At 39.6% G+C, this 27,060-nt stretch overlaps 1 protein-coding gene across 5 annotated transcripts in view; it reads left to right on the top strand.

The window, feature by feature from the left end:
- Pdlim5 (PDZ and LIM domain 5) overlaps positions 1-27,060 on the top strand; it is a 157,978-nt gene that overhangs the window by 115,152 nt on the left and 15,766 nt on the right. For all 5 annotated transcript variants that reach the window (XM_051194613.1, XM_051194606.1, XM_051194605.1 and 2 more), the window contains 2 exons: positions 1,577-1,752; positions 20,036-20,210. In XM_051194613.1, coding sequence (XP_051050570.1) covers positions 1,577-1,752; positions 20,036-20,210 — 351 coding nt within the window. The remainder of the gene's footprint in view (positions 1-1,576; positions 1,753-20,035; positions 20,211-27,060) is intronic.

The raw sequence follows: 27,060 nt of genomic DNA, 5'->3' as shown, positions 1-27,060 counted from the left end.
TGTGTTAAAGCCTGGCAGTAATAGGGCTCAGGCCGGCAGGGATCCTGTACCAGTGGATACACATGAACAAGCTTTGTTCCTGCAGTGGGGTCATAGCAAATGTGCACAGTGGTGTCTGCTACAAAAGCCCATTAGAGATGGACAAAAGGTTTTTATCAGGGGCATATTATATTAGGCACTCTGTGCCAGATGGTGCCAAAATTCTAGGCTCTTGAAATGACAGGTGTCAGCATAAGCCATTTTGCTTATACAGTTTCAGACAGTGAGCCAACCATTACTTACAAAGAGTTTGATATCATTGTAGGGGACAGTTTACCCAGATTCCCTCATGCTAGCCAAAGCTTTGCAAGTAGACCTCCCTAAGGCTAGGTAGTCACATATCTATCATGCTAAAAGTTACTTGAGATTCAAGAGGCATTAGGGAAGAGGGAATACTCTCAATCGTTTGGTAATGTAGTAGGCAGTGAATCTGAAATGTAACTGAAGCACATGGTATAATGTATTTTACTGACGCCATTAATGAAGAACCCTATTTTTTGTAATCTCTTCCTCCAATTGTTTATTTCAGTTGTCTGTATTGTAAAGCTTAATAGTAATAGGAAGATTATTTGTGGTTGTTGTTGTTATGCCACAGTTTAGAAAAATAACCACTTTCACATTAATGTGTGATTCCAAAGCATGCATGTTATAGTTTGGGACTGCTCAAATTATTACTGTCTCCCAAGATACATTTATGATTATAAATAGCAAGCGGTTTAGTAATAAAAGCTATATTGACCTCTAAACCAAATTGGATACAGCACAGATAAGGCCTCTGATAGGCAGTTAACTGATGGAGAGATCATGGTGGCTGACTAATTCCTTGTTGCTATGAACTCAGAACACCAGACATTCTACAAGGCAGGAGGTACTGTCTCTTTGCTACAGCATCTGGTATTTGGTAGGTGACTAAATACTACTGAATGACTGAGTGACTGCAGTGGGAAAGGGTGACTGGTAAAGAAAGTGTCAGGAGCAGTACATAAAGTACCCGAAGAAAGTAAAAAGAGCAACGTTGATCCGTTTCATAGACTTATCAAGGGTACTGCAGAAACCAATGGTCTTGATAGGATGGTTCTTCTGAGGGTTACGATAGGAATAGAGGGGAATCCACCATTGCAAGGATTGCTTATAGAATTCCCAGTAGTACAATTTGTTTTTTGTTGTAGACTTGTTGCAAATAATTTACAACAATGAGAACAAATGTTGCCTGCTTCTTTTTCATCTTGACAAGGAGAAGTCTTTCAAGATTTCAGAATTATTTGTATATTGTTTACATGTAAAGTAATGGGCTTCCTTGTGGCAACTTTTGTTGTTGTTTTCCTTCTCTGTCTCAACACTTACATTTTCCACCACCCGTATTCCCCCTTTCCACTTTCACAAGTGTTCTATTCACTTTCAGGGTTCCCTTCTTTAAAAACAAAAGTCCCTCAGTTTTTGTTTTCCTTAAAACGGTAAGAGATTTGGAAGAGCAGTTGTTGTTGCTGAATTAGATGGTTGCCTCCTCACCACAGCTGTGTCCTTATCTTCCTTTCAGCAGCCCCGACGAGGCTTCTCAGCCATCAGCGTCACCTCTGAGCAAGTCTGAGGGCCAAGAGAGCCCAGGTTCCAGCAGGCCAGGCGTGGCAAGCCTCAGGACCGCTGCTGCTTTCAAGCCCGTAGGAGCCAGCAGTGCCGTCAAGTCACCAAGCTGGCAGCGTCCGAGCCAAGCAGGTATTCAAAAACAAAACCTCACTCTCGGCTTTTCTTGGGTGAAATGATGAAATTGTGTTCTAGCATGTACGATAGACTTTGGCAGTGATAACCACTCTCAGCCATTTAAGGTTTAAGAACTGTAAAGAACGATAAAGAACATTGCTTCACTGTCTGAATGCCTCGCCATCATCCTCTGTGCCTCATACAATTGCCCTTTGCTTGTTCTGGAGAAGTAGAAAGCAAAGGGGAAAGGAGGATAAAACACTAGAAACTGTGTTTGAACAGAACAGAACAGAACACCTCAGGCTCAGCGAAGAAAACTGAATCTCAGGCAGGACTTTAAATAAAATTACCTTTCTGACCCTTGGTCTAAACCACGTACTGTTTCTCCAACATAAGTAACGTTCATGGTTATGTGACAGAAGTAGCTCTGCTAGGAGTAGGAGGTAACTTAGTTACTCAAGTCCTTACCACATCAGCCAGAAGATCTGAGTCTGGTCCCCAGAACTCAGTATAAAGCCTGCATAATTGTGTGTGCTTGTAATCCCAGCATCAGGGAATCTGAAACAGGAGGATCCCAGCACCTGCTGGCATGCCTACCTGGCCGGATCAGCATGTCCCAGGCCACTGAGAGACCCTGTCTCATAAAACCAGAGAGATGGCCCCTGGGAGTCAGTCCAAGGTTGATCTCAGCCTTCGCGTAGCACATGTACACACATACACGCGACCTCTGTTAAATGAGGGATGAGGCTGTACAAAAATGTCGCCGTGCCCAAGCTCAGCTTCACACATTCTCAGTCTTTTCCCTTGTCCTGGATGATGTTGTCATGTAAGTTCTTTGTACTACCTGGCCATTATTTACAGTCTTGTATCTGATGATCTCCAATATCTTCAAGCCCATTGACATGCTTGCTGTACGGTGGTAACATTTCGAATGCAGCCTGTCTGAAAGTGTGATTTCCTACCCTGGAGGATGGCGTGTGCACTCAGTCATCAGCACACCCCACTCCTAACCCTACGGTGACTAACACCACTGGCTGTCCAATATAGCTAGTGTTTACTAAGCATTTTCTCTCCTTTCCCATGAGAACCACTGCTGTGGCTCAGACCCTCATTCATCGTCCTGTTGTTGCTTATGTACTCTGTGTCATAATGGTGTGTGTTACATTACATGCTATTGATTCCATGGAGAGGCTCCGTGAACTTTGGTCCCTCAGTATGCATGGAAGATTAAGCCTAGGCACACTTGCAGATGCGCAGATCTCTTATTTGAAGTGGCGTAATATTTGCATTCTCTGATGGCAAAAGATGTTGAACACCTTCTTACTCATTTGTGTTTCCTCTCAGAAAGAACTCTGTTCAGCTTTAATGCCCATTTGGGGGTGGAGCTATTTGGGTTTTTTATTGTTGTTTTGTTTTGATGTTTGTTTGTTTTTTTTAGTTTTCTTCTCTAGACATCAGTCCTCTGTTAGCTATATCCTGGTAAAAGTTGTTTCCTTATTCTGTAGGGGTCCCATTACTTGACTGACCATTTCCTTTATTTTACAAAAGCGTTTTGATTTCATAGAGTCCTGTTTACCAGTTGTTGGCCTTATTTTCCAAATAGCCAGAATCTTACTCAGAAAGTCTTTACCTATCCCTATATCTTTAGTGTACTCCCTACTTTTCCTGTTAACCAAGAGCAGCACCAGAGTTAAACGCACGAGACTCACACTAGATTGGGCCCATTACTGTTCCATACTAGTTTTGGAAGACGTTATGAGTCCTCACCCCTGCCTGGGAAGCTGATAACATGTAGTGGGTTTCCAGGAATGGGCACACTAGTTTTGTCAACGATATAGCCACTGATTGAGTTGACCATATTCAGTGAGTAGATCTCCATCCACGTTCATGCTTTCAACCCTTGAAACTCATTGAGTCCCCAAAGTATACATACATCCTTCTACCTTAACCTGCCTCTAGATTACCTACACTACTTAATATAATGTAAATGATCCATAAACATTGTGAAACTGTACCATTTAGGAAATATGATGTGAAAAAGAAGTTTATAGATGGTTAGTACACACTTCTTTTTCTCCACAAATGTTTTCTATCCACTGTTGATAGAATTTGCCAGTTCAGAAACTTCAGCATGGAGGGCTGGCTGTATCTGTGTTGTGATAGAAAGGGGCTAGAGCATTGTACATAATACAGACTACTTTAAAAGAAATTATACTGCTGTATTATTTCCAAAAATAATGCTCAGACTAATACTGGCTTCTGATACGTGTGGGCCATTGGCATAGCAAGACCTATTTCCTTGGGAGGAAAAATGTGATAAATCATAGCCATAGTTATTTCCATTTATTTCAGACCCTTGCGTGATGACAGGGTCTTACCACAGTTATTGTGCGTGTGCATTTAAAGCCAAAAATAATTTTAAGAAAAACGTTGATTTGGTATCATTGGAGGATGACAGGACAACATCTTATAAAATGAAAAGCACTAAATTCCTGAGGTTGAAACTGAAGTGCTGCTAGAAAACAGATAATTAGGGCAGTTCAGTGAGAATTCCTGGAGGAAACACTACATGAAAATTACCACATGAGGGCGATGGAATCCTTTCTCTGCCGAGTCTAATAAGACTAATCAAATCAGACAACTCAACTGTAATCATGACCCATGTGCTTAGTGTTTAAAACATGGTATTTTTGTAGAAACCATAGGTAATTTAATATGAGAAATATTACAACGTGGTAAAACGTATGTCGTATAACATAAAACAGCATTAGCAAACAAAAATATGTTTCTGTTGTGAAATTATAATTGAATTACATCATGACCCTTGGCTCAAATTGGAAAATACTTTTGAGATAATCCTGTTATCTTAGTCCAAGGACCTAAAAATAAGCATTTAATGTTTTCTTACTGATGGATGCTAATTAATTTACATTATTTTGTAGAGTTTAAAAAAAAATCTAATTCCCAGGCTTTCGTGTTTTTATTATACTGTACCTGGAAGTATGCCATTTAAAAAACAAAAAAACCCAAAGTGAAACCCCTTTAGAATCCACTGTCCGTTCTAAGCGATTCTTAATGAAGAATTGAGCGTCCTTTGGAATTAGGACATGGTCTCAGTTCACCTGTGAAAGCAGCAACTGAGGTCAAAGGGCTGCACAGTGCAGGTCCCTGAACCGTGCGACTCAACGGCATGGAAGCCGGTGACATTGCTGCCGCCACACTAAGAGCTTTGTGCTTGCTTTTCTAGTTAGTTCATCACTTTGCTCCAGTGTCCAAAAAGGAAGGAAAACCAGGTTTGATCTTAACCTGCTACCAAGTGAGTTGTTTTAAAATAAGTCCAACAGTTGTGACAGAGAGAGGATCAAAGTCACCGAGTTCTGGTCTGATCAGCATAGTTGACTCTGAAATCAGTTTAATATCTGGGAGATGGCGTTTACTTAGCTTTGTTTCCCTTGGGACATATTTGTCCATGTTTATGAGGTACATTCTGATAATTTGGCTCATGTATCCAGTGTTTGATGATTGGATCTGTAGTAAGCTCTCCCATTTCTTAAGAAATTCATCATTTCATTGTGTTGGAATTATATACTTGTGTGTAGCCAGCATGGCCCCAAAATGGATGGTGCAGAACATACAGAGTATTGTGGTGTGCTATTTTAAACATTCTGTAATTGTCATTTTATAAACATGCCTCTGCATCTATGTGCCCGTGTGAGAACATGTGGCTATGTTCACAGGCTAGCACACACAGGTGTGCTTTGGGTTTTAATGGTGAGGAAGGGTTTTCCCCACTGTGCTTTGCAGTTTAAAACATAGTTTGAAAACCTCAGAGTTTAAAAATGTATTTCAGTTGTGTTTTTCGTTTATTGGATTGGTAATACACTTTTAAATAAAAGGCTAAAAATCAAAACCAAAGAAGGGCTTCATTAAATTGGTCCATGGGAATTATAGGACCGTCTGGCGCGCTCTGAGACTGTGCTTCTCTTCTGTAAGTCTCCGGAGGTTCTGTCTTTGAGCCTTGGATGCTTTTCTTGTGGTGTTTAGCTTGAAGGTCTCAGAACGCTCAGAACCACAGTAACACTAGACCAGGATGGCGTGCATGGGGCAGCATTGTAGTTTAAACTGGATTAGGCACATAGTTTAATGTACGCCCAATCATCATTTAATCATTAAACTTGCAAGCCATTCACAAAAAGCTAAGTATTTTAGGATTCAAGGTGTTTAAAAAGTTCGTAGTCTTGATGAGAGTGTTAAGATATAAAAGAAGTTTAAGAGTCCAAATTGAGTTTGGAGTCAGCAGCAGTTTGCTGTCTGCTTGCTTGTATCTCTGTAAAATGACTTTCATGAATGACATGGAATGACCCCTTTAGAAACAGGGACTTGGTTCTAGAGAAGCGTATTAAAATGTGAGGTTTTTTTTTCTTGTTGTTGTCAGAATTGAGATCTGTGTTTTAGAAGCTGTATTGAATTCACTTTTGTTTGTTTACAGTGCTATACCATTGAGCTACAGCCTTCAGCCGTGGTATTCATATAGCTTATTAAATTTTTATTCATGGAAGCGTCATATTATATAAACACAAATGGTTAGATGAGTATTTTAAACCTTTGCAAATTTAATAGTAAGAGTTTAAAATATACTTCTGTGTCTTTGGAGGTGAACTAATTTGGTATGTAAAGTTTTTTCTAGATTCCTAATAAGTTACAATTACCAGATTAGGTAAATTTAACTTACTAGATGCAAATACATGTATAAAAATATTACGGTCTTACCAAATACAGTAAAACATATTTTTATGAAGACATAAAGGGCCAGTTTTTGTTAGAATATATTAATTAGTTTAATCAAACACAAAGTGAAATGAATTTGCTGGAATACAAGCAATACCTTACTTGTCAGGCACCATTGTTATTGAACACAGTCGTGTGTTGTTCGTGGCTTTGATGTGTATAATGTGTGGCTTTGGGATATGAGTTTTAGAAGGCTAATGTTCCTGGTTTTTCCAGCAGTCCCTCATTGTATGGCCCAGGCAGACTTCAAACTGGAAATTCCTCTACTTTTACCTCCTTAGGAGCTATGATTGTAGGTCTGTAGTGCTGTGCCCAGCTCTGAGGCAAACACTTTTGAGCCTACAGTTTCTTCGTTAAAATAAGGATCTTAAAGTACCTTTGTACCACTGTTATGAACAGGTGACAGGCTTGAGAGTAAGACAGAGTAAGAAGGGTTCTCATTCCACCCTTAAATTCTTCATAACAGTGCCGATAAGTTATACTGTTACGAGCCAGCAAAAACAGATGTCATATAACCTGCATGTCTGTGGAGGTTTTGAGCTTCCTGCTGCCGTTAGTGTGGCTTCCTTGGGGGCCTTCAGTGAGTGTCCCTCTGCCTTGTCATCTTTTGAAGCCTCATTTTGTATCATTGCTCCATATGTTTCTGCTCAGTCCTGCTAAGTAAAGGGTCCTAACATTCTTTGTTCATATACCTTCATACATTGTGCAGGCTGCTCTTATGTGAAATACTTCACTTGCCTTTCTACTCCTGAAACTCTTCCATTCAGCAGCCATTTGCCACTTTTGTACAGTTTCATTGAGTCTTCTGGCTGGACCCTTATTCTTTCTCTTGTGCAACCTTGGTAATGTCGTTACCATTAAATCCATCGTGTTCATTTTAATTGTGTGTATCTTCTAACACTGTTTTTATAGCCCTTGAAGGGCCAGACCAAGGCTTACCAATCCTTGCTTTAGAACACCTGCCCGATACATGGCAGTTAGTGAGTGCACAGACCAAATTGCCTTATTTTGGAACTCTTCATGTAATTTTGGGAATACAACATTCATTTTTTGTGATGCTGTTCAATTCTCCTACTGGGCTTGAAATTCCTTGGAACTCTTCATGTAATTTTGGGAATACAACATTCAGTTTTTGTGATGCTGTTCAGTTCTCCTACTGGGCTTGAAATTCCTTTAAGGGTTACTGAACAAAAGCAAAAACAGTATCTGACAAAGCAACTATTTAAAAAAATACCAAAGTACTAAGAACAAGGGCATGCTAGTCTCATGAAGCATTAAATTAAGTTAAAAGGTGGTGAACATAAGCAATACTGTAATTAATGCTGTTTTCCATGTCCAGTAATTCAAAATATTAGCAATTCTTTAACCATGACCAGATTTTCTATAGTAAGCTTTCTTGTTTGATTACCTTTGGACTGCCAGCCTGCAAATAAAAACCAGGAGACTTATTATTAATTAGGAAAATTTGGCCTTAGCTTAGGACTTATCACAATTAGCTCTTATAACTTAATTAACCCATATGTATTCAATCTACATCTGCCATGTGGCTTGGTTACCTTTTCTTGGTATGGCAAGTCTGACTTGCTCCAAGTCTGCTAGTGCAATCACCACCTAATTTTTCTCTCTGTGTCCAGAAATCCTACCTATTCCTCCTGCCTAGCATTTCATTACGCCAGTCACAGTAATACATCTTCACATAGTGTACAAATATCTCACAACAATTTTCTTTCTCTCAAAAAAAAGTAAGGAATTCTTCGTACCAAAGAGTTCAGGGAACAGAGTGCAGTGGGAATATTAGGGAAGTGAGTTCACCTTATTTTTGGACAATAAATTTGGATGCTAAGCATCACTATATAGCATAGAAATTGGCAACAGAAATACACAGAAAAGTTAAGTCTATTTTTGGATCTATATCAGAAAGCATGGAGGTCTGTGTCAGTGGAAAGGCAGTAGAAAAGACTTGGATAAAGAATACTGTTTGGAGGTGAAAAATATATTTGTGTATGATGACATTTTATTTTATTCAGGAATAAGGTTTTAATGTTTGTCAATACACACATACAAAAAAAAGTTTGATTTCTTAAAGGAAGTGCAGGTTGTTCAGGATGTATTAGCGGCAAGAGAGAAAGTAGGGTTAATGGATTAATGAGGGGCCTGGCCAGAAAGTACTTGGAGATATCAGTATGGGCTTGCTTCTGGAAGGAAGCTATTACAAGATCTGTAATCTGTGTATTAGCAGAGTCAGATTTGCTCTCTATTGAAAGATCAGTACAGCATTAATGTGCTTAACAGCACACTGCTGTCTCTGTAGTGACTGAGAATGGAGTTCAGAACCCTGGGTTAGAGGTTATTTTGGTGCTCCAGTGTAGAAGTGGTTGATGATGGATATCAGTCACCCTAGGCACTGGTGATAGGAATGGAGACAGTGGCAGGGTGGACAGACCTGTGACCCCTTAGCATCTTTACCTGACTCCAATGCAGTGTTAAACACTGTTTTCCCGGGGAAATACTGTGATCACAATCATTGAACTGTATATGAATCAATAGCCAATTGAGATTTTCTGTTTGTGATTTTCTTTAGGTGAAGAGGCATTAAAAATGAAACATTTTGGTGTGTTCTATCTTAGCTAGGGTTTCTTTGCTGCACTAAGCAGCATAACCAAAGCAAATGGAGAGGAAAGGGCCTGTTTGCCTTGCAATTCACAGCACAGCCTCTCACTGAAAGATTTTAGGACAGGAACTTGAACAGAGCAGGAACATGGAGCAGGAGCTGATGCAGAGGTCATGATGGGATTTGTTTACTGGCTTTCTGCTCCTGGCTTGCTCAGCCTGCTTTCTTACAGAACCCAGAACCACCCACTTTTGTTATTAAATGCATCTAGGCAAATGTAGCTGTTTGGATGAAAACAAAGGCATGTAACTCAAACACAGTGGTCACATGTCACATTGTGTTCAGCATTCTTTACATCTGATGTTACATATTGAAGAAATATCAATGTCCATGCCATTTTAAATAGAGCCTTGCTCTGTAGCCTTTGTTGGCTTCCAATTCACCTTCTATCTACCCTCCCAGGCACTGAGATTATAGGCAAGTACCTGCACACACAACGTTCCTGTTACGTCATCACTGTCTTTCTATCAATCAGGTGACACACAGTTCTTCTTAATAGTTTGCTTTGTGGGTGTGCTTGGCTGTGCATGCCCGTCCCTGTGGAGGGCAGAGGTTGGCGATGGGTCTCTTCCTATTCTCTGTTTTACGTTTCTGTGCCAGGGTCTCTCACTAAGCCCTAACCTCATGATTTTAACTGGATTGTCTCCTCACTTCTCCCCGTTGCTGGGGTCATGGGAGCATGCCACATGCCTGATTTTTACATGCGTGCCAGGCTCATCAGCAAGCACTTTACTTGCTATCTCTCCAGTCCTTGACTTGCTTTTCTTTCTGTGAAACAAAAAAGCTTTGCAATGCAGTAAAAGCAGGGCATCTTAGGTAATGTGAAAGTATAAAATCAGTGCTTTCTGAAGGATATACATTGTATTTTGGTCAAGTACAATATAAATAAGCTTGCTTATTTTGTGTAATATAAAACTGTGATCAGCTAGAAATAATTTGGGCAAAGATAAATTTGGTAGGGTCAATTGTAAAGGGAAAAATGACAAAACATAGTTTACAAAGTACTTAGTTGACTCTCACATCTCTTACACACTTCATTGAAGGAGAACTTATATAGCAGTAGCCTGGAAAGGAACAAACTGTATCACCTAACAGTAAAACATTATCACTGATCATTAACAATAATCATTTTAACAGTTATTTTCAGTTTCAAAAATTATCTTTATCAAGACTACACCTTAAGTCATTACATGTATCTAGTTAAAAGGCTCTGGGAAAAAGTAAAAGGAACTGTCTAATTTATAGTATGGCGAACTTTGACCCCAGATAGCACATTTCCTGTGTCACATGATAGCGTTGATGATTACGTAAGGAGGACTAGATCTTGTAGAGCTGCAATAGAAGGGATTCTTTTTGAGGACAGATAGAATTAACTATGTGCCTGGATTGCATGTCCTTTGCATCTAAACTTTATGTTTGAAAGTTATATGACTTAGTTACAATTCTAGTTAATTTACCCCCCTTCTCATATGATGCCTTTTCTGTGGGATTCATTTTAGAAATAAAATACAGCTTTTTTTTTTTAAACTTTATTATAGATAGATAGTGCTTGAGAGAGATCTGATATGTTATTTTTCTCTCCAAGAAAGACTCGCTTATTTGAGAGATTTGATTAGATCAAAGACTGAATAATGTTCATCCCAGTTATAAGTAGATATAAATTCTGTCTTTATTTGAAAGTTAAAGTAGATAGGGGTGAGAAAGGAAATTACTGTTGCTGCAACCACCCCAAATTTCATTGTAGGCCCTGTGCTACACTAATAAATCTAGATAACTAGATTTGCTTAGCTAAGATGGATGGATTTATTGTTTCTATTTTTAAATGTTTGTATGAGTAAGTAAACTGCTACCAGTTACATGAATTTCATCTCTTCTAATAATATTTTATTGCCATCTGCTCTCTGCATTTTTACATCGTGAAATAGTTCACTTGCCACAAAGGCCTAAGTGAAGTTATCCACTGTCAGAATTGGGGTGTGATGCAGAGAATATGCTTGCTATCTGCATATAGCAAAATCATAGGAAAAAATGAAAGTAACACCATTGATTATCCCCTTTCTTATGTTATGAATGTTTTCTTTGGAGGTTTTGTTTTGGTTTTGGAAGCTGTCCAATGTTGTGAAGGTACATCTGTAGAAGCCCTCCTTCCTTCCCATTTTCCCTTCATGCTAGCATATTAATCTTTTTATAAGATAAAATCATAAGATTCAGTCAGAAATGCTTTTCCTAAAGAGTTGCCACTCTAATTATTTCACACATGTGGTTCAAATGCCCTTGATCACATCTGGCCTACTTACCATCTGGTTTTGTTAATAGCTTTACTGAAGTGTGGCCATGCTCACTTCTTTACATATCATCATCCATGGCTGTTTTCAGGTTTCAGTGGCATAGTTGAATATTTACTGTCTTAGTTGGAGTTTTATTTCTGTGAAGAGACTCCATGATCATGGAAACTCTTATAAAGGAAAACATTTAATCGGGGCTGGCTTATAGTTCAGAGGGTTAGCCCTTTGTGGCAGGAAGCAAGGCTATAGTGCAGGCAGGTGGTGCTGGATAGGTTGCTGAGAGCTCTAGGTCTTTATCTGCAGGCAGCAGGATGACACCGACCTTGGCTTGAGCACTTGAAACCTCAAAGCCCAGCCTCCATCAAGGCCGCACCTACAAGTGTCATTAATACTGCCACTCCCTGTGAGCCTATGGGGGCCGTTTTCGTTCACACCACCACATTTGCAAAAGAATCAAAAAGTAGCACCAGGTCTGAAGTAGTAATTTCATGGTTCTTTACAGAAAAACCCCAAGTCTAGATCCATACGTACAAGAAAAATGCCACGTTTCCCAATTCTGTTCAGTAGATATAAACGTTACTGGGCACGGGAAGCACCTTCTGCAGTACCAACTCCGCTTCGCCTGGGTTTCTCCTTGGATCATCAGTGTCAACCTCCAGAAGATGTGGAGGCAGGACTTATCCCTGGGTATATCTTTCACATAGAGTTGTTGGTGCAGATTGTTACGAGTAAGGTTTTTCACGTGGTCTTATCTTACTGGAGAGAGGGGGCCGGCGGTTCTGCTCTCTCCAGTCTGTCCATGCTGACTCCTCCTTACTACTTTCTTGAATCCTCCTTGTCTCCTTGTCCCGCCTATCTTGCTTTCCTATTGGCCAACAGTGCTTTATTCATTAACCAGTATGAGAAACATATTTACAGAATGACATCTCCCAACAGTATTGTGTCCCACCTCTAAGTAGTGTTTGGATGAGTGGCTGAGTTAATCTTATGAAGTCCCTTGTTGGCATTCAGCACCTGACATTTGGGAGGCGTTCTGTGTACACTCTATAATGCACTTGACACTTTGTTTACACAACTTCATTTTAGTTTTTCACGTTTTATGGCAGTTATTGTCTTCCAGATGGGGAAAATGAGCCCAAATGATGACCTTTGTGATGCTACAGTATTGTGTAACATGACGAAATCTTGCATTTTCTTTTCTTTCTGTATCATTCCTTCTTTGCTAACTTAATGAGGACACTGTGTATATGGGTAGCATGAGTCCTATTCCTTTTCTCCCAGGTTAGGCTGCTTTTTTGTTGAGAAAATGGTAAGATTATTTTTTTTATCATGTCTTTGGAAATAATGAAATAATCTTATGTATATACTTACATGTTTTTTTTATCCAAATGTGAGCAAATCTACAATTATTTTTATAGTCACTTGAAGTTGACCTTGAACTCATAATATAATTCTCTTGCCTCAACATCCCAATGGTAGGAGTGTACGAGAGAACCACAATACCCAGCTTGAAATTTAATATTCATTGTGGTGTGTGTGTGTGTGTGTGTGTGTGTGTGTGTGTAAGATTGTATACGTTAAGGATGAAGGTCAGTTTCATGTCTTCCTCAATGCCTTAACAGCAGTCCATTTTGAACTTTTTTTTTTTTTTTAGATAAGGTGTTTTAGTCAGGGTACTCTAGAGGAACAGAACTTTTAAAGTGAAAATGAACGCGGAATATCCTGGAATGGCTTACAGTTTCAACTAGTCCATCAATGGCTGTCTAAAACCAGAGGTTCCAAGAATCCAGTAGTTGTTCTGTCCACTAGGCTGAGTGTCTCAGCTGGTCTTCAGTGTATTCCAGAATCCCAAAAAAGTAAGCTGTAGTAACAGTGAAGGAATACACTTGCCAGCAAAAGTGAGAGCAAGCAGGCAAAAAGAGCATCCTTTTTCTCTATCCACTATAGAGGCTGCCAGAAGGTTTGGCCCAGGGTACAGGTGGGATCTGGATGAAGTTAATCTTCCCACTTCGAATGATCTGATCAGACTGATCAACCCCGCTATCACCCAGGCCCAGAACCAGGGTTGAGTTTGCCCACCCCAACATCCACTCCATCTGTGGATGTTGCTGAAGCACATAAAGGGGCCAGTCCTCCAGACCCAGAGCTGCAGGATCCCCAGGACACAGGACAACAGCAGTATCCAAGAGGAGTCCCAGTGAGAGCCCATTATCAATAGTGCAGCAGAAACCAGAGGCTGGGACCAGACCAGTGACTCATTGCATTGAACATTGCAAGATGTATGCGCTAAAGGGTGTACTGCATGACTCACTGTGTCCACGACAAGATTTTTCTCAACAGTTCTTCTTTTCTTTTAAAGTTTTATCTCTCAGAGTAGGTTGCAGGGGCAGAGGGCGGTGCACAGGGATGGGGAGATGAATATGATCGAGCAAGATACATGATATGAAATCCACAAAGAATCAATAAATTAGGGGGGAAAAGATCCCTCAAAGGTGTATCTAGCCCCTTGGGTTGGGTTTTAGTTTATTGCAGATGTAGTCAGGTTGTCAGCTAAGAATAGCCTTCACACAGGGTCTCCTCACAGAGTCTCTAGATGGGCTTGGCAGTTACCCTTTACTTCCCAGGGCCGGGATTATAAACAGGCATTTGTCACTGTGCCTGGCTTCTGTGTGGGTGCAGGGCATCCAAACTCAAGCCTCATGCTTGCGTGGGAGCACTCTAACAACTGAGCTGTCTCCCCAGAGAAGTTTAACAATCCCTGTTAAGATTCCTGAGCTATGGGGTACACTTCCGCTTTGCCTTTTAAGATAATGCTTGTGCTGTAAGATGGCTGAGCAGCTAAAGGTGCTTGCCGTCCACCCTCTGAGCTCCCTTTGATATCTAGGACCTACAGGGTGGAAGGAGAGTTCTGACCCCTGCAGCTCTAATCTGACCTCCTCATGAGCGCTGTGGCACACACACAAGTGTGCAGACACATGCTGAATAAGTATTTAGACTTTAAAAAATAAATATTCTACCTGGTTCCTCTTTGGCATCTTTTCTTAATGCTCTTACACTTTTTCATAATCATATTAATGAATAACACTGGTTTCATAAAATTAAAGTATGAACTTGTTTTCCCACCATATGGTACTTCACAATGATAATGAAGTCATTCAGAAAATGCTGTGCATCTTGTGATGAATGAATTATTTGTTGACTCGACTCTAACTAATGGTATTAAAACACTCTGTGTTAACAGCTTGTGTTGGTTTTTTTTTTTCCTTCTTTTTTTTTATGTGCTATGTAATTGTAACTATGTCCCGGAAAATATTTTTTTTGTGTGTGTGTAAGCTTAATACAGAGAAAAAGGCAATCCTATGTACTGACTAATATTAGGTGACATGAAGTATAAAAAAAATTAAAAGAGAGTGGTACCTAATCAAAGTCCCTATATTCACTTTAATTAAGCTGTTCTAGATGCAGTTTAATCTGGGTTCTTAGAGTTGAAAGGGTGGCGCTAATGGAAGACCCTGGCCTTGTGAGGCTGTGGATACTTGATACTTAGCCCTGTGCGCACCTGTTTCGATTCTTCATGGCATACATGCCAGCATTCTCCACTGCTCACATAGACGATAATCTGTCCAATTTAGCTTTTAACCATTGAATTAAGTAAGTCCTTTATTCCATTTAATAAAAACTGCACAAACCTCAGCATGTCCTCTGATCTTAGATCTTGGCTTAACTTTTCCATTTTTGCTGGATATGATCTCACGCCTGGATTATGAAAAGTAGACTGTTGTTTATGCTTTTAACATAAAGAGACTGATAGAGAAAAATATGCAGACCATGTGCATTTTCTCTTGGCCACCGTCTGTTTAAGCTGGTTAGGGAAGCAGCAGAGAAGACTTGCTGTCCTGTTATATGCATACGTGTTGCTGTACTACTATTCAGTTTTTATATGTGAAGTTTCCATGATATCTTTGAGAATATACTCTGTTGCTGAATTACAAGTCTTTATCTCCCTAAGAACGACAGAGTGTCACTTCAACAAGGAGCATTTATACAAGCCAGGATTAGCCTCAGTGTTTCTAAGAAGAGCAGCCTATGCCATTCAAATGGTAGTTTCACATTATAACTCATATATGACTTCTGTCTGGAGACATCCATATTCACCGATATTTTCAGTACCAGCCTCACTCTTTTGATGGTGAAAGTACAATATTACATGATTTTTCTAAGCAATCAGTTCTGTGGTTTTATTCATAAATATACAAACAAAAATGCATACTACTTTTCAATGTTTTTTCAAAACGTAGGATACAGCCTTACATACATATGCCTTAGTTAAATAATTTTGCATCTATTAGCTTTAATGCCGTTAAAGAATGGGTAGCCATGTCTGGAGAAAGAAAAAAATCACTGTGGAATATAAAATAGCCTATTACAGAGTATACTGTCTTAGTATAATTTAAACTGTTAGGGGCACTAGGACAAGCTTGTTGTATTTTGACTGGTCATTTTATAAGCAAAAGGGAAAAACTAGTAATGCTGTCATACATTATTCCTGAATTATCCACGTGTGTTCATTTTCTGGTTTGACCTCTGTTGCTGTGATAAAGTACTCTGACCAGAAGTAATTTGAGGAGGAAAGGGTTTATTTGGCTTAGACTTCTAAATCACAGTCCATCATTGAGGGGAAATTAGGGCAGGAACTAAAATAGAAATCATGAGCAAAGGCTGCTTGCTGGCTTGTTCTCTTTCTTTCTCTATGGCTTCTGTACCCTTATTTAGCTCAGGGCCACCCAGGTAGGCTGGTCCCTTCCACTCAGTCATCAGTCAAAACTCGCTCATAGACGTGGTCTTGTGTGTGTGTGTGTGTGTGTGTGTGTGTGTGTGTGTGTGCGTGTGTGTGCAAAAGTGTGTATAGTAAGAAATGGAGAGATATAAGAAGTCACATATAAAATAAATGTGACAAATATTCTTGAAACTATCAATTCAACTGCTTTTCATTCTGTGTATTTTACTTGATTAATCTAACAAATCCTTTTTGCATGCTGAGGGCCATCTAGAATACTGATAAATTATTTAATGCCTGTTTGACTTATTTGTGTTAATCTCTATAAACACCAAGTGTTGGAAAGCAAAAAAGATGGATCAGTGTCATTTATAACCCTTAAAAAACTCAGGTAGCAATTTTAGTTGATGAAAGGGACAGTCTTGTGGTCTAGTGACTAGCTAAGAGTTTTGCTGAGCTGGGCAATAGTGGCGCAAACGTTTAATCCCAGCACTTGGGAGGCAGAGGCAGGCCAATCTCAGTGAATTTGAGGCCAGCCTGGTCTACAAAGCTAGTTTCAGGACAGCCAAGGAAACCCTGTCTTGGGGTTGGGGTGGGGGAGTTTTGCTGAAATACTTTTATTACAAATGGAAAACATTTCAAGCAAGGTTCCACTCAGGCGGTGATCCTCTAGAAAGAATCCAGATTTAATGAGAACTGTTCAGGATTAAGGTTGAAGAAATCTAGTCTAAAGTGGAGCTCACTTCCCAGTATTCTCTAGTAACTGACTCATGACTGACTTGTGGCCTGTATTTCCACATTGTGAAATGGGGCTGATCCCATCTTCCTGTGTGGTGGTCTTACTAGAAAGTAAAAGGAAAGAAAAAAAAACATTATAGACAAGAACATTATCATCAAGATGGATCATTTTTACAGGGGGGTTCAGTACATTTGAAGCATTCGGTCTCCACAGAGATGGCGCAGTAGTTATCATGGGAGTGGGACTCACTTTATTTCCATTGTGTGTCCATCACCCATTACCTCGTGTTCTTACACCTCACCTTGCCAAGTGGCTAGCGCCATACATAGGCTGGCATAGTTGCTCAGATGTTAGCTGCTTCTGTACTACACAAGCGTGAGACCGAAGAGCTCCTGTTTTATCCGTATCGTCAGTAAGTGTGCCTTGGAACTGCTCAGGGCGCAGTTGGTAGCAGGGACTGTAGAGCTCTGGCCAGTGTGCTGGCACACAGCAGCAGGCAGGTGTGAGCCTGTCCTTCACGTCCCAGGTGGCGTACATGAGGCTAACAGAAAGCCTCATTCGTATTTAAGATGCAGCCATGTGCTTTGTGAATAAGTTAGTTCCTCATGTTCCTTCGTGAGGCCAGTGCCGTATGGATTATGTCCCATTCTACAGTGACTTTGAGAATTTTTGTACTCATTTATTGCTTTACAATGTCCGGATGACTCAGTCCTTGGGGGCTTATGCATAGATAATGTGATACAGTAGATGAAAGGGTTTCATTCTCTTTGAGGCCTGATTTCCAGATTTTCCAATTAGTAACTTTCCCGTTTGAAACCCTAACCCTAATCCACATTTAAGAAATAGCTTTCTGTATAGTCTAAGGGCAGAAACAACAAAGTGAACTGTGACAGTCCCTTTTCCACTTAATTGTCTTGTCACTTTCTGTCCTTAAAGCAATTTTCTAGTGGGAGAGAGAGAGAGAGAGAGAGAGAGAGAGAGAGAGAGAGAGAGAGAGAGAGAGAGAGAGAATGAATGTGTACACGGTGCAAGCATGTGTCAAAAGAAATTGGGAAATGGACATGTCACAGATTGCCGCAGGAATAATGACGAAGCTTGTCTAGACTTAAGGAATCCAAAACCGGAATTCGAATGATAGGCTACAGTTTGGATAAAGCGGCGGAAGTGGGAGGGTGGGTGTTGGATTGACTTGAAAGCATTTACTATGAAGCATTAGGGACATGGCAAGCAGAATGCCCACCATCTGTGCCAGCCTCCATGGGAGATTTTTAAAAAGGGAGGTTCTTGGGCAAAGCTGTGATGTGCCCAAGAGCAGACCCATTTACACGTTTTAAACATAAAGACTTCCAGATTGAGCGTGCAAAATGCTTTCCAGTGTTTCGGGAGATAGCAAACCTGTACATCAAAACGGAGGGCAAACGAAGTACCAAGGAAGAAGATATGCAAAGTGGATATAGCAGTAATGCCCTTTCCCATTTGTTTAAGAGAATATGTGAGCCACAGAGAGTGGAAACACACTCCCGCCCTGCCAAGTTCCCCAGTGTTGAAAGCTCCATTACATAGAGTGAGCACCACACACAGTACCATAGCAGTATGGGGCTTCTGGATCTGTGGTTGCAAATCCTTGCAAACATGTTTGATTCTGATGAGGGAAAGACATCCTTATGGCTATCTCAATTAATTTTACACAGCTCTAATCACACCTTTAATAAATGGTGCCCACTTGTATGGGCATATGTATCACATACTATTGGTTTTGTTATATGTGTAGGCTTTTCATTTAAGTTGTTCCCTTTAAACCATTTAAATGTGTGTGTTTTCTAGTCTATTAGACTCTATTGTTTATGGGTAAAGAGAAGGCCTCTCCATTGGTCTCAAACCGATTTGTGCCTACTCATTAATGTATTGACTGGTTTACTCAGTAATTCAGAGATTGTATTTATTGGAGAATAGGATTGAGAGTTCTTGGGAACATGCTATGCTGAAGAAGAAAACAAAAAGAATTAGTAGTAGAATAATTAAGGCATTCATGGGAAATATGCGAACCTAGGAGAGAAACATTTGATGTCTGTTATGTGGAAGGAACTATGATAGATGTGGGTCAGGGAAAGGGTGTCACGTAGCTCACCAAGGAGTTGAATCTTAAATCCTATGTGGTAGTTGCTATTGCAAACAAGCAGAAAGGGCAGAAAAATAAAATGGTGTTACTAGGAGCATAGACAACCTGTCCATAGACGATCATATATGCAAAAAAAAGTGAGGCGATTCAGTATTGCTGTAGCACTGAGTTGATGCAGTGTTGGATAATGACATGGAGGAGGATGTCCCTGGAGGAACTGTGAACAGTGTACAGACATGAACTACATTCACTGGTCAGAGGGCAGGGAGACTCTTAACATTTTACAGAGCTCTGGTTTGATACTTCAGTGGTCATTGGGGGAATGGATATAAAGGATGAGATATTTTGGCAGTTAATCCAGAAGGAAAACATTCGGAACCTCAGTAGGAAGCATCGTAGAAATGGAGAAGGGAAGGCAAAATCAACAGTTGTCTACAGAAATCTGGACCTGTTCTTATCAGAGCTCCCCGAGAAGCATCTGGGATGGTCTTTGGAAACTAGCTGACATGCCTGGTAGCGGATGATGTGTTCTTCTTGGGTAAAACAACCTAGAAGAGAATAGAGTGAGCTCTTTATCTTCAACACCCTGAAGTTTCTTATGTGCCTGTGATATATTTAGAACTAAGTTTAATTAGTTAATGTGAGCAGTGATAACAAAATGGAAAGAAATATGTCACCGACGATGGTCACCTGACGATGTCTCCATGTGCAAGAAGAAAGGAGTACATTCATGCCATGGCTGTCAGTCATATTATGTGCTAACCCTGGGGTTTGTGTTCTCTGTTCACATGTTTAACCAGAGCCCAGTGCTTGGGTCATAACTTTGCCACAATGTCGGTGGATAACCAATAGTTTTGTTATCGGGAAAAGTTCGTATTTGGCTTGTCCTCATTTTGATTCTCTTGCATTTAACTCCTAGCACCTTCTACTGGAAGAGTTACAAACAGTGCGACTTCTTCAGGTACAAGAGTACCTGTGAACTCAGCTGTGGGGGCGCCCCAGCCAAGTGACCAAGACACACTCGTGCAGAGAGCCGAGCACATTCCAGCAGGGAAGCGAACACCCATGTGTGCCCACTGTAGCCAGGTCATCAGGTCAGTCACTTTTGATGGCTTCTTCAAGATGCGTAATACCAGTGTGGCTATCTTTTAATGCTCTGTAGTAAAAATAGACTTGCTACAACTCTGTATTAGCATGTATAAGCATGTCCATTTTAATGAAAAGTTACCCCAGGTTCCCTGAAAATAAAACGAAAATATGTGTCAGCCATTCATTTCTACCAGATCTAGAAAAATAGTCATTAATATAGGAGCCCTTCAGAAATATTAAAATTGGAAGGCTTAAAGGGACCCTAGATCATTTATCTCAATCTTATTATTTTACAAAGTATACAAATGAAGACTTCCATTTACTGGACAAAATTGTAACACAAAAGAACTTTGAGCCCTGGAGAAAAGATTAGCTTTTACATACAGAAGAATGGCAGTAGACCTTTGTAATATCTCTTCTCAAGTACCATGAGTATTAGAATGGGTTAGGACCTGCGTCTTTCGAGGATTTCCTTCCAGATCTATTTTATTGTCTCTTAAATTCCAAAAGGGGGAAGTGCCCAGAGATCTTTTAATCATATTGTACTGGAGCTTATTAAATCTCAGCATCCTTATGAGTGGCTTTTAAAATGTTATAAGGTGTGTATGTGAATGCTGGTTGCAGACATCTCACCAGAAAGACCCTGCTGCCTCTTTGTGGGTTGCCTTGTTGGCAGTAAAAGTAGTTGCTTGAAATTATTGTTTACATTTTCTTGTTTCTAAACTGTCCTGTTTGGAAACACTTGAAACAATGGGGCCTACAAAGGCAAGTCAGCTTAAGACTACATTTCCCTTCTTGCTGTTACATTAATATTGTCTAGCATTTTATTTCTAGGCTACTTTTAATATGTAAGATAGGATGCTCCAGTGGCTTAAAAACAAAGTATAATAACATTCCTCTTAACCTATCAGTAATGGATACCATGTCAAAAACACGTACACAGCACAAAGACTAAAATCTATTCACACTTTCGTTTTCAAGATGTCCATTACATACTCTAGACTGCCCTTAGACTCATGGTGATTCTTCTGCCTCAGACGCTGAAGAGGTACAATTCTACTTGTGACACACCTTGCCCAGCCTACTTTTTAGGCATGTACATAAAAAAAAAAAAATATTGTCTTATAGAAATGAAATAGATTTGTGTTATTTTTCATGTCATATGGAAGAGGAAAATTTCACAAGGCCTGGCCCCAGATGAAGAATTATTGCCAAGTAATGATTGCCAAAAGAGGGGGAATTAGTCCTCAGAGATGAACCCCTAATTGGTTATCCAGTACCAAGTGGCCAGCCCTGAAGTCATGTACACATAAATAACACTAAACAGACTCAGCATTGTGTGTGTGTCTGTCTGTGTGTGTGTGTGCGTGTGTGTGTGTGTCAATAAAAAGGAGGTCATGAATTAGAGAGTGAGGGGGAACAGTACATAGGAGGAGTTAGAGGGAGGAAAGGGAAGGGGGTAAATGATGCAATTGTATTTTAGTAAAGAGAATTATCCAGTAGTCATGGTGGCAGTGAATATGATTCTTAAGAGAAAAGCCAACGCAGTGAAGGTCTCCAGTCTAGGGCAGCATGATTTGAGCAGAACTGACTTCAGAGTTGAGTTAACCTGGTTTTGTTTGGTTAGTCATTTTACTACGAGTTTCTGTAGGGTTACTGTTTTTTCCACATAAAATCTAGTGTAGCACTGCCTTACTGTAATTAGTAAAACAATGCTTTTAATTACTGCCCGTACTTAGTTAAATTTTTAGATTTAATGGTAATACAATTAAACTCTGACATAATATGGTTTTCTACAAGTTACCTTACTGTGGTTACCAATACTGGTGCTAAATGATATGATATTCCACATCCTTTGTGGAAACAGAAATCACTGCTTTTGTGTGCTATTGTAAGCTGTTGCTTAATACACTAGAGTGTCAAAGCATGTCATTTACTAATTCATGTCTGATTATAAACTTCCATGCTCTCCTATAATCACAACTTTTAGTGCCTCTTTTTAATATGGTGAAAATAGGAAGCCCAAAGCAGAAGCATCACGCACCATTTCTCTTTGCCTTAGCCAGATTTAGTGGTAGACTGAATGATGTACAGACATTCTGTTTTATGACATAATTATATATATAGCTAATGAGATGAATGGCCATCACTAACTGTCCCCTCATCTCCTGAATTTTACATTGTTCTGTATTACCCAGCTCTTGTTATCATTTAAGCATCGAAGCTTCGATTACTAAGGAAGTTAACAGGAATGGGGATTAGCTCAAGTCAGGATCATGTAACACTAATTAACATAGCACATTTGTCTGGTGCTCAAGTTTTCCAGCAGCTTGCATACCCAGCAGTCGGCTCAGAGCGCTGGTCAAAGCATAAGTCCTGTTCTTACCCTCGGTGTCAGTTTTACTTACCAAAGCAAGAAGGTGTTGGATCGAGTGACATTATCTGGGACACCTGTTTTTAAAATGAGCTGCAGTTGTAGGCATACCACTTTCAACAGAATATTATACCCTGGCAAACTGAGAAGGATAAAGTTGAGTTTATGTTGTTAGTATTATATTAGCTAATTTTTGCAAGAGTTGGCTGTGTTCAGAAGATACATAAGATCAGATAAGGCACACCTACCCATACATGATTTTTCATTTTGTCTTAATATTTAAGTTTTGTGTTTATTTGAATCTTGAGAAGTTTGTGGGTGTTGTCCCTAACTTATATTTAAAGGCATATACTTTGATTAGTTACAAATGCATAAGGTATTATATTTAGAAAGTTTCCTGAAGATTTCAGTTTGTGATAGGACATTTCTAATCCAGCTAGGGTCGAACTAGCATTTCTTCATCTCTCATGTGAATATATTGACTGAGTATAAGTGTTAAAGCAACACATATAGAAGATGATGAATGTAGCCCAGGCTAAGTTCTGTTTCCTGAGGGAGCAAAAAGCATATGAAGGATCTAGCCTTCCTAAATGTAACATCTTGTGTCATTAAAATCAGTTGTCATGCATATTGCACAGGGTTAACTGAAGTGCTTGTGTTTATTTTCTTAAGTTTTGAAAAAGTCAGGATTGCTGATCTTGGATTTCTTCCTAGATATAGAAAGTTAGCATTGACTGGTAGTGATGCTACTGTCATTACATCTTTGCCTACAGCACAGTACCAGAGCCACATTCAGGCAACTTGGTGTTTATTCCTTAGAGAAAAGGAATTTTTGTATTATTGAGATGTTTTGCTCAATATTTTTTAAGCATTTTCACAAGGAGAGCTGTCCTGGAGAAGCACACATTTCAATCTCTGAACTCCTTATTTATAGGTCTTTTTTTATTGTCCCTTCTGGTTCCGATTTTATTTGATAGTAAAAGGTTTCCTGCCTTAATGTATCAGCTGCTGAATTTAAGAAAACAACTGAAAACATTGGCCAAGATTTATAAGTAAGATATAAACCAAGATTTTATTGTTCACTATATAGGGCAGAGAGAGAGAGAGAGAGAGAGAGAGAGAGAGAGAGAGAGAGAGAGAGAGAGAGAGAGGGAGAGAGAGAGAGAATGGAAGAGTCTAGCATCTATATTTCCAATACAATGTCACCCTTAAGGTTCTGTTTGGAAGACAGTGTTACAGATGTGTATTTTACCCAAATATTCCTTACCCCCTTGTGATTACATTTGCTATTGATACTGTGTATCTGAGGTGAGGAGACTGAAGCACAGACAACGCACACATTTGTCAGAACTGCTTAGATTGTAAATAACGGTACCCAAATTTTAGTTCAGTTCTGTTTAACTCCATTTTCTTCATGTCTATACCAACATTGCCTGGTTACATGTATTAAAATGACAAAGGAAGTATAGAACTATAAAATAGGGATCAAACAAAGTTATACACGATAATAATTGAGCCAGCTGTTTATTAAGTATCATTGATAGAGCCCAAGAGCCTTATTGGTATTACCCTTGTGTCTTTAGAGTAACTCCATGAAATGGATCCTCATGGACAAACTCACAGAACTGATAAAGTGGTAGTACGGGGACTAGACTCCATGTATGTTTGGTTATGAAATATGTTAACTAATTAATTCATTGAATATTTATTTAACCACTGTTTTCTTTTTCTGAAAATAGAATAGTAATAGTATATAGAGTCAGTTTACTTTACCAAAAGAACAAAAGGGACAATGCCCAAAGTTAACATTATAATTCTTAAATCTGTTGAGTCATTGTGGTTTAATTTCTTCTCTACAATATTCTGAGCTCTCTAAGTTATTACATACATATGTTATAAATAGATAAACACACAGTTATATATCTTACTTATTATCAGGAGAAAAATAACTTAAGCCCTAATAGGTATGGTAGTATATTTTGTTCATACATTGAATTGTACACATAAATAAGAAAGAAGATAACAGCTACATTGAATAAACATTCTAAATGACTGTACAGTCTGCATGCATTCCTAAATTATAAAGTTATCCAATGTCTCACATTTATGCTTTCTTATCTAATGTTGGATTGTATTTATTGTGTAATGAAACAATCTACTCAGACACCACTGATAGCAGCATGGATGACATACCCTCTTCCCCAAAGAGGCTTACTTTACTATTATGAACTGAGTTGTGTTCCACAAAATTTACATGTTGAAGTAGTAATTCTTAGTCTCTTTAGAGTGTGACTGCCTTTGGAGCGCTGATCTTTAGTCATTAGATAAATCCCAGAGACAGATATTGGAGTTTAAATTTCAAGCTGAAGATCAGAAAAGCAAAGCAGCTGGTCACTAGCTCCTACTTTACCTCAGACTGAAAGGACTGATCCTGTCTCCACATACCCTAGCCAAACCTCAGGTTGTTGCCTCTTCTCAGTGTGGCTGGAGAATCCTGAGACTTCAATGTCTTCCTACCCTCAGTGTGGCTGGAGAATAAATGCCTGATGCTGATTACAGAAGACCCTGCTCCTATCTTTTATACCCTCTAGTGCTGGGATTAAAGGTGTGTGATCCCAGGTGCTGAGATCATCTTTGTGTGGGACGTTTCTATTTAGGACTGGATCAGTTTCGTATAGACTTGGGAGATCCATCTGCCTCTTAATCCTGAGTTGTAGGATTAAAGGTGTGTACCATCACTTCCTAGCTTCTGGCCACTGGGATTAAAGATGTTTATCATCACTGCCGATCTCTATAGCTTGAGACTGACTTTTACTTTCTGAATCCTCAGGCAAGCTTTAATAAGTCATAAATGATATATTACCCTATCATATCCAACACACCTGAAAATGAAGATACAACAGTGACCATTTACACACCAGGGCCTTAGAAGGAACTGACTCTCCTCCTTTTTGAACTTGGGACTGTAGCCCTGAGAAACAGAAGAAAATAAAAAACTCTGGCAATATGTCAAGGCACTACTAGTGAACTAAGTTACACTGTAGTAAACACACACAGAGAGAGAGAGAGAGAGACAGACAGAGAGAGAGAGAGAGAACACATGCCAGCTAGCAAATAACCAAATTAGTGTGTTCAATTCAAGTAGAGATCATCTAGGATTGTATTGGTGCAAAGATAAGTAAAGATTATCTAACTTCAACAAACTAATACCTTGATTGGAAAACATGGAAAGCACTAAAGTTCAATAGTATGTTTATATCAAATCATTTTTTCATGTGAAAATGACCATTGTAAACGTGTGTGCAAATTGATTGGTATACAGCTTTCCATTCTGAGATACTAGGTAAGGTGAATATTAAACAGAAGCAAGCAGAAGACTAAAGAAAGGATTGCAGCAGAAACCAGTGAAGGGCTCAGCGGTTATGAGCACTTGTTACTCTCGCAGAGGACCTGGATTTGATTCCTAGCACTCATATGGCAGCTCACAACTGTCCATGGCCACCCAGTTTCTAGGTATCTGGTACCCTCTTCTGACCTCCGTGGGCACCAGTCATGCACTTGGTGTACATACATACATGTAGGCAAAACATTCATACATGCAAAAAAGAATGTAATGGATAGAGAATTAAAACAGGAAAAAAAAAAAAAACAGTAAAACCAAAAATTGATTCATTGAAAGACATCAATAAGTCGATGATCTTAGTAATTTTTTTTTCATTTCAAGATTGCTTTATGCGATACAATAGGATCAGAATTGAGTGTCCAGTTTCTGTGTGTGTGTCAGGAGGAGGCCTTGGTATGGGTTAGCTGAGTCTCTGCTGAGATTTCACCAGGCTGACATCAAGGTGCAGTTACTTGGTGATCTGACTCTTCTTCCAAGTCCCTTTGGAGTGTGGCTGCTTACAAACTTGAGTGTCTGAAGCTGGGGTCTGCGTGGCTCATCCCCTAGAAGCTGCTCTCTTCCTAGGCAGTGCGAATGAGTATTTGCTGTCTTCCTTGGCACCCAGCAGAATCTCAGCATCTGCTGCTGCTCTTTAATTTCTTACAGAGCTCCCTGATTAGGTCAGGCACATCTAGGGTCCTTTGTCCTTTGATTAGCTCAGCGTCAATGAGTACAGGAATCCTTTTGACAGATTATGTAATCTAATGATAGAAGCTGTGCACTATTTAACATCTGATGGGAGAGTTCATTCCAGGCATATATATGCCTTCTCCCTCCGTCCTCTCCATCTTGGTTAGTAATATCCCTGATCACAGTTGCGCAGACCTTTTGTGATCTGTCAGCAAATGCATTTGGTACATATGTATGTAGTGTGTGTGTGTGTGTGTGTGTGTGTGTATGCATGCATGTATGGATGTGAGTATGTGTGTATGTATTTCAGTCTGAATTTGTCTCCTAGTGCAGTTCTAAGCCAAAACACTGTCGTTTCTCATCCAGGGCAACAGAATTAATTTCTATGTAATCTCTCAGCTGTGACCTT

Source organism: Phodopus roborovskii, unplaced genomic scaffold (genome assembly GCF_943737965.1).
Source record: "Phodopus roborovskii unplaced genomic scaffold, PHOROB, whole genome shotgun sequence".
Taxonomy (NCBI): domain Eukaryota; kingdom Metazoa; phylum Chordata; class Mammalia; order Rodentia; family Cricetidae; genus Phodopus; species Phodopus roborovskii.
Note: the sequence above shows the minus strand (reverse complement) of the source record. Positions and strands in the feature narration are given on the sequence as shown.